This window comes from Syngnathoides biaculeatus, chromosome 14 (genome assembly GCF_019802595.1).
Source record: "Syngnathoides biaculeatus isolate LvHL_M chromosome 14, ASM1980259v1, whole genome shotgun sequence".
Classification (NCBI taxonomy): Eukaryota; Metazoa; Chordata; class Actinopteri; order Syngnathiformes; family Syngnathidae; genus Syngnathoides; species Syngnathoides biaculeatus.
In genome coordinates this window covers 4,283,714-4,297,437 of record NC_084653.1, presented here as the reverse complement: position 1 = coordinate 4,297,437, position 13,724 = coordinate 4,283,714, and the positions used below count along the sequence as shown (strand labels likewise).

Sequence of the window (13,724 nt, the reverse complement as noted above, 5' to 3'; positions counted from 1 at the left end):
AAATGGTAACAGTATAGACATGTACTTCTGTGATCGAAGGGTTTAATTCGGTCCTCAAACCATTTGATTTATAGATCAGGTTTGAAGATAAAAGAAAAAAGATCAGCTCAAGTATGCAGATATCCAGGGAAAGAGGACTAAAAAAAATGCATGTTTGTGAATATCAAATCAAACATTTACAATTATCACAGGTCATTTATTAGATTTGGATTATAAGAGATAATCCAAATCTTGCATTTTTTTTAATTTACCAGCCAATATTGTATGGGCAAATGTCGACCAAAAAAAAAAACATGGACATATGGAAGTACCGTGACTGAGGGAGGCCCTTCTTGCTGATATCCATCCTCACCCTCTCACCCACGTGTCGGTAGATCTCCACCAAACAACTCATAGCCCCATCTCGTACCTGAGAGACAACACATAAATGTCCTTTACCTGTCAGTATTGGTTTTTTTTTTGTTTTTTTTTTTGTATTTTAGTTTTGTTTTATTGAGCGGAACAGTGTATGACTTGTTAGCACATCTGCCTCACAGTTCTGAGGACAGAAATTCAAATCCTGGCCCCCCTATGTGGAGTTTGCATGTTCTCCCAAGCCTGCATGGTCAGGGTCCTCTGATTTCCTCTCACATCTCAAAATTATGCATAATAGATTAACAGAAGACTCCAAATTGCCCTTAAGTGTGAATGTGAGGTGGCACGGTGGAGCAACTGGTTAGAGCGTCGAACTAACATTTCTGAGGACTGGGGTTCAAAACTCGGCCCCGCTAGTGTGGCATTTGCATGTATTTCCCAAGCCTGCGTGGGTTTTCTCTGGGCACTCCAGCTTCCTCCCACATCCCCAAAACATACATTACTTGGAGACTGTAAACGCCCATAGGTGTAAATGTCAGTGCAAATGGTTGTTTGTTTTTGTGTGCCACTCATCGCAAGTGCAGCAACAATGCTGCACTTTCTTCATTTAAAGACAGCAGGTCTTACAGTGAGCTTTTTCAGAGCTACTGTAGTAACCCTTTCCAACTTAATGGAATTGAACAATTCTTTACTGAGCAATGCTTCTTGCAAAACTCAAAACTGGTTTGTGTCCCATCTACCTTTATTTTTGTTCTAGAGTGCTCACTGGTATTGTAGTTAAGTTATCACTTTGTGGATTGTTTAGTACTTCCTGATTTATTCGGCATTAGTATTAGTCCTAGTTTTGCAAACTACACAAAAGCCAAGCTGGATTTGAACCTAAAATCTCATTTATTCATGTATTCAGAACTCCTTTAGTTATGTAGAACTCATATACACATTTATTTTAACTTAAAGATTAATTTAGAATCTTTGCATATTGTTTGCTAAAAAGTGGGCATTTCATGATTAGGATTTTTGGGGCCAATCACAGATCTGCGAGTTTTAAAAAATTGATAACCGATCCGATCACCAGATGGAGGAATGTGTTTGTTTGAATGCCCTGTTAATTTTTCTGTATATATAATGGAATCTTTGGGTTCGAACGACATATGGGTCATACAAATCGGACTTTAACCCAAAAATGTGTTCAACCCAATTATCAGAGTCCGAACACCAGAGCAAAGCTAAACCCGTAATGAACACCCCAGTAAATACCCGAGTCAATCCCAGCGATCCCGAACGCATACGACGCGGTGCCAAGACAAGCCACAGCTTACTTCGAGTCGACCAGCCAATCATAGTCCGAGCGCGCATATTCGCGAGTGCTTCTCAAGAATTTTTGTTTTTTCCCTCCTCCGTATGTTCTTTCCCATGGGCCCAACGAAAGACAGCGGTGAAACCAGCAGCAACGGAAAAAGGAATGTAGTGTAAACCACAGTGGATTTAAGGAAGGCGCTAATCACTAAGTACCAAAATGGGATACTTGTTACAGCTCTTGCCAATGAGTATCGTACGGCTAAGTTGACGATCCTAAAGAATGAAAATGTAATAAAGGCAGCTAGTATTGCCAAAGAAGTGACTAGCATTACAAAGCAAAGACCACAGGTAACAGAAGAAATGGAGAAGCTACTGGAGAATTACTTCAGCGCAACACTTCCTCCTTCCCTCTAGAGTGTCTCTGACGCCATGAAACCAGGATTAAAAAGATAAATGATACACATTTAAGTTGCTTTATATGTATGCATTTTTTATTGTTTAAATTCAGGGTGTACATACTTTTAGAAAAAAATAAATTGAAATAGGAATTTACTATTTGGAGGTTGGGAACGGATTCAACTCATTTATATTTCCTATGAAGAAAAAAATGTTTGAGGTTGAACAAATCGGACTTTGAACGCTTCACAAAAATGAACTATGTTCGAATGCCGAGATTCCACTGTACTTTTGTACTGTATACTGAGTATATTCAAAAGTATTCTCTAGTCAGGTCATGTACTCAGTCATTTCACACCAACATTACGACGTGACGGAAATAATGGGTGCTCACCTATTGTAAATTAATTATTTTATTGTAATTAAATTACTTCATACACACACACACACCTGAGGATGATTCCACAGAATGCCGCCACGTTTACATAGAACCATGAGTACTACCACTATCTTGTTAAGCTATATAGTGGTTTGTTGCCTGCTTCTGAGCAGGATCAAATTAAAATTACATGAACAAGCAATCCTGAAATGAAAGTCCTCTCCTGAGCACCAGTGACCAAAAGCACACATTTTCCTCCATTTCGTTTTATAATACACATCGCATGAGCCATTGTTAATGTTGTTTTCCATGGATTTGATGAAATAAATCCCAGTGATCGTAAAAGATGTGACACAGTGATGTCAGAATACAAGATTTTATTGCAGTAGTCTGAGATTTTGCAATCCTGAAAGACCAAGTTTGTCTTATGGTCTGATGCATTATGTGTTGTCTATCACAGACTTCAGTCCAACACTGCCGACTTTTGTTTTTTCAATTAACTATTGGGAGTTATATATTTACATTGTCAAAAGATCTATGATAGGGCTATTATTAAAAAAAAAGAGCTTTTGGATTCAAATATACTGTACAATACATGGGAACGCAGAGTAAATGTCTTTTGTGGAAACGATCAACACCCTTGATTGAAGTGGCGAAAGATGAGAAAGCCGATCAGCAGTTCAGCATAAAATGCTAATTGCCAATATAGATCAAGCCGATCAGATTGGTGTAAAATCTATCACACAGTAGTGCAATGAAAATAAAGAAATTTAATTAATAATCGTGATTACATTATTGATCAAATGCCCGCGATCCTGCAGCACTATAAATTAAAAAAAAAAAAAAAAAAAAAAAAAACGATTAGTCATACCTGGCTTGTGGGATCTCCCAGCAGGTTACATATGTGGGGGACAATCTTACTGAGCGTCAAGCCTTGAGCTCCGTACCTGAAGGTCAAAAAGGGTGATGAAGTAATCAATTAAGAGAAAAATGCTTTTTTAAATTACATTATTACACAATATAAAATATAAAGTATTTTTAGCAACCTACAGAATGATAGCAATTCAAATCAGCAATTATATGGTAAATTGTTTTATCCATTTTCTGAGCAACTTATCCTCACAAAGGTCACAGGAGTGCCGGCACCTATCCCAGCTGTCATCGGGCAGGAGGCAGGGGACACCCTGAACTTGTTGCCACCCAATGGCAGGCCACAAAGAGACGAACAACAGTCACACTCACGATCACACCTAAGGGCAATTTAGAGTCGCCAATGAATGCATGTTTTTGGAATGTGGGAGGAAACCGGAGTGTCCGAGGAAAACCCACGCAGGCATGGTGCGAACATTCAAACTCCACACAGGCAGGCCTGGGATTTTAACCCTGGATCTCAGAAATGTGAGGTTAATGCTCTCACCAGTTGCTCCAGTGTGCTGTCACTAAACTGTTCCAACAGTCAAAACAACAGCCAATCTATTAAATAATTTACTATACAATATGTCCACACTTGTTGCACCAAGATCTACTTTTCAAGCAGCCAAACTCCCACAATCTAACTACCAGGAGGCGTCTGTATTGTTGCCGCGACGGTAGTGAAAAAAGCAAAAGACATAAATAGGAGGCCAATTCGCCAGCTTGGTAAAACACGCCTTCATGTGCACATACGCAGTGACACATCAGAAAAGGCTAGGATTCGATAGACCAACTGTCAGTCAATCAACACGATGAGATCGAGGTATTGGGCACACCTGTATCAAGTGATGGGCTGGGTGATGATATACCATGACATTTTTTTGGGTCACGTGATCGACCAAAACTGCCCACTCGATTGTAATCGACACATGAAGGACTCCTACTATATACAGTATGTTGTTTTGTTTAATTTATTGTCTAATTTATATAAAAGTAGGGGTGTGTTTTTGTACTTCAAATAATGACAAATGATTATGTTGATGTAGTTGAAAAGAAAACTACATGTACAAGATATTTCAAACACTAACGAGAAAAGACATATAGATAACTACCAAAAAATAAAATCAGAAGGGAACAGGAGACTCACATATTCAATGTGGCAATAAGGCAAAGGCAGACTCCTTCCCTGGTCCTGTTGTTCTTATGTTTGAAGCCTCCCAGCATTCGGTCCCACACATACTGAAACACGATACAAAGGACTATGTGACCATATACAACAGTAACCAAGATTTAAAGAAAATAGTGAATTACCTGTGGAGATGCAGCTTGCTCCATGATCTTAAGTAGCAGTGCTTGGTCTTGTTCTCTTACTTGGTCTTTGGCATCTCCCAATCGATCGATAAGACTACGCAGAGCTGAATGAATAAACATGAAAAAGATTAAAAAAAAAAAAGTGGTGTTAATTAGAATTAATCAAAATATGATTACATACGGCAGCAGGGTGGATGGCTGGTTAGCACCTCAGCCTCACAGTTCAGAGGAACACGGTCAAACTCCGGCCTTGCCCGTCTGGAGTTTGCATTTTCTCTCTATGCCTGCACATTTTTTCCCCCCCTCGAGTACTCCAATTTACTCCATCCTTCATGTACTTTCAATTAATCTACCATGCATCTTTTTGGGATGTGGAAGGAAACCGGTGTACCCGGAGAAAACTCACGCAGGCACTGGTGAGCATGCAATGTCAACATACACAAGGATGGGATTTGAACCCCGGTCCTCAGAACTATGTCAGACATGACGATTTCGGCAAGTTATGGTAACCGATCTTTCGGTTCCGTTGATTTTTGTCCTCGGAAATGGTGGGAAAGATTTTTCGGTTCTCATTGATAATGCTCATGGGAACCGGTTTTTACATGTACTTCAGAATAAAGCCTTAGCAGGCATGAGCATTTTGTCTTTTATGCTTAGCAACAGACATGTTTGACTAGCGTTTGAGTGACCCAGATATGAATAAGTCAACCTTGCATATGCGTAGCACAGAAGCGGAAACCGGTGCTGTTTGTAAACTGCACTGACAAAGCTGGGCGTTTTAATCATTAAAAATAAAGGGGTTCATGTAGGTTTGTTTGACACAGATTATTGTATTTCGTTGAGAACTTGTTTTACATTCCACACATGGGCAAATTTTATTAAAAGTAAGCCTTGAGATCTGGGAAACGGACTTTCGGTTCCGTGTTTTCTCAGGCTGGGTAACGACACGGTAATGGAACGATCGTTTCCGTGAAATGCTCATGCCTGTATGTGTAATGGCCCGTTTTTTCAATGGTTTGTCTTTGTGTTGCAATGTCAAGGAGAGCGCTGGTGGGCGTGGACATCGGCAACACACCTGCTACAAATTGTAGTCATTAGCCTATTTAGGGGGCTCCATGACATTGTGCGGAGGTTGGAATATTCACCCCGTTTGCCGCCGTCTTTTATCTTAACTTAGTACTGTAATTCTAAAGAGATATTGTTTAATAGTTTTTTTGTCATGTCAACCTATGTTATCCATTTTTTGATACTCTCCGGTGGTGAGTTTCTTTTTTGTGTGTGTTTCGCCATTGCATGCTACCTCCGTTGAATAAAAATTATTTTTTTGGACCTCTGATCTCAAGTGTGTTTTTGGGATGTGCTCTTACACCCCTGACACGATGAGGCAGATGTCAGGCATTAAAAATAAAATCATTTGTAAAAGGTAAAAATTGTTTTAAAGCTAAATTCAGTTTTGGTGTCCTAAAACAGCTCTATTCTGCAACTGCTGAAAAGATTGTCGGTAACCGCCCCCACCCAACCTTGTCGATTTGCAAACCGCCAGAACTAAGACAAGAGAATACAAAATCCTCTCGAAACCTCCACATCCTGATCACCAGGCTCCTTCCCTCAGGTAGGTAGTACCGAACAATGCAAAATAAAACAAGCAGACATTCCAACAGGTTCTTCCCGCTTGCACGTGGTGCAGACAACATGGCTTGGAGACAGATACATATTGCACAGATCTGACTACAAGACAAATTTGCTCTTTCACACCTGCAATGTCAGGCTACTGGAATAAAAACTATTCTGATACCACCTCATCCCGTTTTTTATGATTATCGGTCTTGATCTATTTAACCCAAATGGGACGGGATACACTTGTTACCGTGGCAACGTCAACACGAGTGGATTGCACCTACTGAATTAAAGAACAAAATGGGAGAAATTGTGTGCTGGTCACCGGTGCTTAGAGGAGGACTTTCATTCAAGCCTTGCTTGTAACCTAGAAAGCTAATGCTAGCACTAACGGTTGTGTGTCAACGTGCTGCCATTCATTCAAATCATGCTCTGAAGTTTCGGTGTGGATGAAGTAATTTTATTACAATCAAGTAATTTAATTACAGTAAGTTAGGATCCATTATATGTCTCATGTTGACTGATAAGAATATATGACCTGACTAGAGTAGTGATTTCCAACTTTTATGGCACCAAGGAACATATTTTACAATTGGAAAATTTCACGGCACACCAACAAACAAAAATATAAAAACTGGATACATTATTGATGTATGTGCTAACCACCAACTGATGGAAGACCATTAATTTGTTCTGTAATTTGTTCAGTCACTATGCCTAACTGGCATAAATAGATGAACAAAGATACATTATTGGTTGTCAGTATTTATTGAGCAATTAAATACGCAGGTATATACAGTAAATGAACAGCTCATTTATAAAGACTCATGCTCCATCTTGTGATCAGATGGATGATGGGTTATCGTTTTTTTTAAACTTGCTGCTCAAAAATCTTGATCGCGTAAAGCCTAGTATTTTGCGGGGTAAATGTTAATTATGTAATTGATTGGATCAGGGAATTATAACATTAAAACCGATCAGCATAAAATGATAATTATCTGTCAAAACTGATCAAACCGAACAGATCAAGGTAAAAAGTCTAAAAGAGGGCTAAAAGTTCATCAGGTACTTCACCAGTTACAGATCGGCAAGATTTATGTTTGCAAGGCTTTAATTTACCATTTAACATTGCTTGGGCTTGATATCAATGTTTTATCTGAAACTACCGTACATTCAGCAACATTGGATGGATGCCATTTTTTGTGACCTTAACCAAAACCAGCGAGGCCTGCAGGTCTTTAGATGTTGTTCGAGGTTCTTTTGTGATCTCCTGGATGAGTCGTTGTCGCACTCAAGAGTCATTTTAGTTGGTTGTCCACTCCTGAGAAGGTTTGCCGTTGTTCTCAGCTTTCTCCATTTGTGGATAAAGGCTCTGACAGTGGTTCGCTGGAACCTCAAAACCTTGGAAATGGCTTTGTAACTTTTTCCAGACTCAGCTATCCAAAATTTGAGGTTAGTCACAGTGACGAGATTTAACAAGCGGGGGGTCAAAAAGGTTTGGATTTTTTGGGGCCTTAATAAATTGAATTGTCATTTGAAAACTGTGTTTTGTATTTTCTTGGGCTGTCTCAGAGTGATATTATAAATAGTTTGATGATTTGAAACCTTTGTGTGTTGCTCTTCATAAAAAAAAAAAAAATACTTTTTCACGGCACAGCACATGAAGCGCACTGTATTTTAGGGCGCATGCTAATATAGAACAAAACTGAGTTTAATTCAACTTTATTCTTCTATTTAACAGTGCACTCATTTTTAGCCATCCTCTTCTTTGTAATCCACTGGGAGTTGCTGCACCACTGAAGTCCTTGCACAGAGAGATGACGCCTTCTGATAAAACAAAAGCACCAATGTGGACCTCCTTGAAAGTGTTCGATCTTCATGTCTTATGCTATCGTTATTGTTGACTGTAGAGAATTTCTCCCGGCTGTTCCTTTTTCAATAATGCATTGTTCTAGTACATCTTCTGTGTCCCCTTCGCTTTGTTCCTGCAGAAGCTCCGTTTTGTCTTCTTAACTCGGTGCATTTCATTTTCTTGATTTCTGCACTTCCGAACCATAGATTCATTAATGTTGAATTCTTCGGTGGGTGCTCTATTACCAATTACAACCACGTAATTGAGAGTGACATATGTTGTTTTGCAGCATACTGGGAGTATACCAAATGGGGCTGTGGCAGAGGTAAGCGTACGTACCGTACATTTTACATAATGTTCTCTGGTTTATTGCTCCCAGCATACATTGTGAAGGTATTACGTATTACGTTGGCTGATTGGTTTATCACTGCTAGCATATGCAGTGTACATATTGCATCCCTGTGTCAGTGGAAAATAGTCAGAATCAAGCAGAGTGCTTACCAAAATCAGACAAGCCCATTTTTACAGATTTTGGAACTCAATGCACATATAAAGTGCACCGGATTAAAAGGCAGAGCATCAATTTTTGAGAATATTATAGACTTTAAGTGCCCAAAATGCGGTAAATTGTGCAGAAGAGCAAATGCATATAATAATATATTATACAAGACAAGAATGTCTGAATGGATTCTTAAATCTGAACCCAGAAGTTTTAACATCTAGAAAGCAAATGTTATGACCTTTAATAACATCCAATCATTCATTAATAGTTGAAACTTACCTGTTCCCACATGGGCCCGGAATCTCTCTTCTAACCTTGTCACTAAAGCAGACAGGAGATCCAAGCCGAGCAGAGCTACCTAGTGGAGAGAGAGTATGTTTTATTCCACCTCAATAAACCAACATGGGGCCAAAGGCAGTTGCACGCATCAAACCTGATAATGAAGACAAGAAACACCATAGTATTCACGAAAGACGTAGTAGCAAAGTATGGAAATGGATGATTCCCTCCCTAAGGAGTCTTAAATAAAGGTAGAAATTTTGCTTAATTATTTAGACATTTTTTGTGATTTTTTTATATTTCATTTTGTTTTCTGTCTATTAAACTATAGTAATTTTATTTTGGAGTGTCTATAAAAAATTATTGGATTTACATTCAGGGAATCATTATCAATTAGTCAACCTTTTTAGAATGGATAAATCAGTAATGTTCCTCTGAAGGTAGTTACTAGGGATATGTGTTGAGTCTATTTATGAACTTGACTGACTTATCTGAACATTTACACTCAACAATGCAAGTCTTTCAGACATTGCCTAAAAAAGTTCAGATGTACTCTGCATAACTCTATGGCTAAAGAACACCACCACTACAAAGGTCTTGTGAAGATTAAGAGGACAGCCTAGTTTTCTTTGCTGACAGGCTGCCACAGTCTTCAGTACAATCTAGCCGTACACTACCACTCTCCAAAACCAGGCATGTGATTTGACTGAATGAAAAAAGACTGAAAAAAGGGGTCCGGGGACTGCAAGCATGATCAAAGGATGATCACAAATTTGAATGTGCAAGTTTTATGAATTGTATTATGAATTAAATATATCGAGTACATCTATAAATAAATGCTTTTCTGCTTTCAAAATGTACACAATATGATCGTTCATTATTTAGGTGCATAGCTTTAACCCAAAAAATTACAAATTCAAATACAACTTCAACTAACTAAACTACTAGAAGTGAAACTAAATTGAATTCAGATTTGCGTCATGGCATCCAAGCGTGCTTACATAGCGTGTAATGTATATCGTATCCATTCAAAAACATTTTAATTTCTTGTTTTTGTCCATGATTGAAACGCATGAACCTGACAATAATTATTAAAGCTCAAGTGTCATCCTATAAACATTCTAAAATAGTGAAAAGAAAAATACATATAACATTATTCGCTTGAACGTCCACACGAAAAAATAATTATGAGCGGAGATCGTCATCCATGCGCATAGTTGCAGAAGTGTCATTCGACATCCAAGTGGTCGCCATATTGACTGCATCTCTTGTCCGTGACGTCACCCTGGACATTCGCCATTGAAAACACGCTGTGCCCCCTACCATGGGACACGCCCCTTCTGACATGGAAGCTCTTTTCGAAGAAGAGAACATCACACAACTGAGTGAAGTTACCGGCAACCACCCCGGGCCTTATCGACAAGGCCGAGGCAGCCGCTGGCCTTGTCAGCAAGGCTGAGCGACAGCCTTCGTCGGCGAGCCATCACGGCAGCCTTCATGGCCAAGCCTGACGCGGAAGCCGTCCGATGCTCACATCGACACATTTTGCACCCCTGCCATACGTACGCGAATCTTTTGTTACATAATGCGATACATATTTTTTAGTAGCTTGTTACACACCTACCTATCATTTGGAACCCACGAAGCTCTCGTCCTTTCTACTGGTGCAATCCATTTTTTACGACGAACCTGGTCTCTTGCAAACTTATGAAGGGTACATCCATCCTCCAGAGTGTTCAAGCAATGTCCAACAATGAAACGAGCTGGCATTTTGGCTAACACGAAGGAACAACGAGCTACCTTCCCGGAGGTAAAAACAGAAACAAACAAGTACACTTGAGGGCGGTCTTGCCAAGTACGTCACTTCCTACTTCTTCTCGAAAACAAATCCCTCGAGAAGATTTTCATAGCGAGAGTTACAAAAAGCTGTATACGTCAAAATCATGTTTTGTGGTGAAAAAACACATGGGTCTATGTCGGCTGCCATTTTTTTATTAATAACATACTAAAAATCATGCATTTCATGACAGTGGCCCTTTAAAGTGGGACTGTCATCCCTATAAACATTGTAAAATAGATATTGTAATGAAAAATATATATAACAGTATTCATTTCAATGTCTATACGAAAAAATATATGTGAGCAGATCGTGCGTCATCCATGCGCAAACTTGCACAATTGAGTGTCCCTCGACATCCAAGTGGTCGCCATATTAGTCGCGTCCTCTGTCCTTGACATCATTGTCACTTTCGCTGTTGAAAACGCGCAGTGACTGCTACTATGGAAGCCGAACAACAGAGATATTCTGATTTTTCCGAGGCCTTTTCTTCACCGAAGCTCTTTTCGAAAAGGACAATGCCCCACAACCGAGTGAAGTTACCGGGGCAATATTACACTATTATTTCGATCCCTCAGGGCAATATTACACTATTGTTTTGAGCCATATTCAGATGATATGCGATCACGGCCAAACCGCATCCCCGTCCGATCCACTTCCGCAGCCGGCCTGTGTGGCTTATGACAGAGCTGAGCGGTGCTGCTTAAGGGGGGTGCTCAAAGACGCCGCAGTACTGAGCAACACAGTCAAGCCGGGGCGCTTTATGAGCACACGTGACTGAGTAACGCATTCTCAGCTGGGTTCTTCTGCTTCTTACTTCTGAACTCTCACCTCGTTATTGACTACCCTGTCTGCAACTGGGTTGGTTGTTTTGGTGGATCTTGCCTTGCAATACAAGTAGTAGTGGACGTGAACAAGGGATGAAGTCCGTCACGTTTGTTGGCCTTGGGTTGACATCCAAATGTACCAGCGATAGAAGTTTGTTTTCCTTGCTTCTAGTAGTTTGACATGTTTTTCTCGTTTCGCGTGAACTTCCAGTGCCTTGAAACCTCTCTTAACAGAGTGGTAACTTCTTTCTTTCAAACGGTATCGACAATTTCTCATTCCATCCAATCCCATCGGGGCTTATTTTTGACATATCTGTCAATTTCTTTTACTCGAGAGGTGCCTTTCTCTCGACCACCGCCATTGTGTTCACTTGCAAATACAGTCACTCACATTTGAAAAATGTACGGGTGTGGTCAGTCATGCCCACAGATATAAAGTTGCGGGTGTGATTAGGGATGGGTGGGATTACTGAGCTGTTATACCAGAGCATGTAGTTGTCAACTAATACCATTATCATAATTTTTTGACACTCCGCAGACTGAGACAGACATTTTTAGAGCTCAATAGACATTCAATTTTAAAATTAAATATTCATATGATCAAATCATTTTATTTCATCATGTTGTATTGTCATAATCTAGTGTAATTTACAGCAGTATCTATTGTCAATCCATTGATGAAAGATAGCAGTAGATCATCTATAGCTTCCTAAAGCATGGAGAGGGGATAAGTTTTCAACTTCAAGATAATGCGGTGCCACGGGGGAAAATGACCATTCGCATTTAGATATATGGACACAATAGTAGAACATTAGAACTCAGATCAAGTCAAAGTAAATCACAATCTCATACTTATTCTGGTTAGATACTGAAACATTATCTGTGTTATATCCCAGAAATGTTTTCAGTGTAACTGAATTTCCTTTGACATAGCTCATGATGTTGATGACTTTCGACATAAATGTGCTCATAGTACGTGAAGAAGCTCAGAACATGTGCTTTTGGCATAAATTCTGAACATGCTCAGTACAGTTAACTTGCATTTCCTGTTTCTGGGTGAATTCTGATTGTTTAGGATCAGGCTTGTTTTGTTACCAACATTTACGAAATAAACACGTCAATTAATGTCAACACCAACATTCCCTCAATTTTTTTACGTGTCTGAGCAAACATACTAAGCCCGTGAGCACTTCATCTGACCACTATGAGCAACATCAGACGTATACACTGTCGTCAGATCAGTGTCATACATTGAAGCTTCATGGCTCATTCAAAGATTCAGATTACAGCATTTACATTCCCATGAGAACATTTTTAAGAACAATGTTGTTTTTGCAAACTTACAATGGAAATCTCAACAAACGAAAAAGTACATTGCTAACCAAACCAAGCTAACTATGAAATATAATTTTGAAAGGTTGCTTCCAATCTGTTTTTCTTGGTGTAAAATTTAATTATTGTTTCCAGAATACCTTTGGCAATGCATGTTGAAAGCTGAATGGTGATCCCAAACAGTTTTATGGTAAATGTTATGTTGCCTCCTGTACTTAAAATACAGAATTAGCTTTTTGTGCACTGTATTGTCTGTGCTTTCATCCTCGATCAGGCTGTGCCAAGGTGGAATTTTAACATTATACACCATCTCATCCTGTACTTTCTACTTTGGCTTCAGAGCAGACCTTTTTTACTAAAAAAAAAAAAAGTATTTTTCTTCTATTATTCACATACCCCGACATTCATCAGCGCAACAGCACTTTTTTTTTATAAATGATTAATTATTAACTTTTTTTATTTTACCATTATTATTGAGAGTAAACATAAGTGGCATGTCTAACTTTGGTCTATGTTGCCCATACTGTGTTGCTAACTAAAGCACTGGTGGTGGACGGTGTTTGTAATTATGACCGTACCCCTTTAAGAGTGCGGTGCTTCTGTGTTAAACAAACAAAAAAAAAAGACGTCAGGCTGTGGTTCACTGCACTGGATCGGTTTTCATGTGCGCTGAGAATGTGCAACGTGCGCAATTGCATTCCAGAAAATAAGCGGCATCTTTTGATGTATTTTCACTCAAAACAAATTTTATGTGCGTGATTTTTCATGCTAGACTGTGCAGATTTGCGAGTCCGATGGTGCGCGAGCACGATGGCACCCGTCAAATC

General features: G+C 39.3%; 1 protein-coding gene across 1 annotated transcript in view; it reads right to left on the bottom strand.

Annotated features, from left to right (window-relative positions):
- Window positions 1–13,724, bottom strand: part of clasp1a (cytoplasmic linker associated protein 1a) — a 155,888-nt gene that overhangs the window by 109,169 nt on the left and 32,995 nt on the right. Inside the window, exons 3-7 of the mRNA XM_061840755.1 lie at window positions 8,902–8,980; window positions 4,652–4,755; window positions 4,488–4,579; window positions 3,300–3,375; window positions 312–409 (exon numbers count right to left, since the gene is read on the bottom strand). Of these exons, the coding sequence (XP_061696739.1) occupies window positions 312–409; window positions 3,300–3,375; window positions 4,488–4,579; window positions 4,652–4,755; window positions 8,902–8,980 (449 nt within the window). The remainder of the gene's footprint in view (window positions 1–311; window positions 410–3,299; window positions 3,376–4,487; window positions 4,580–4,651; window positions 4,756–8,901; window positions 8,981–13,724) is intronic.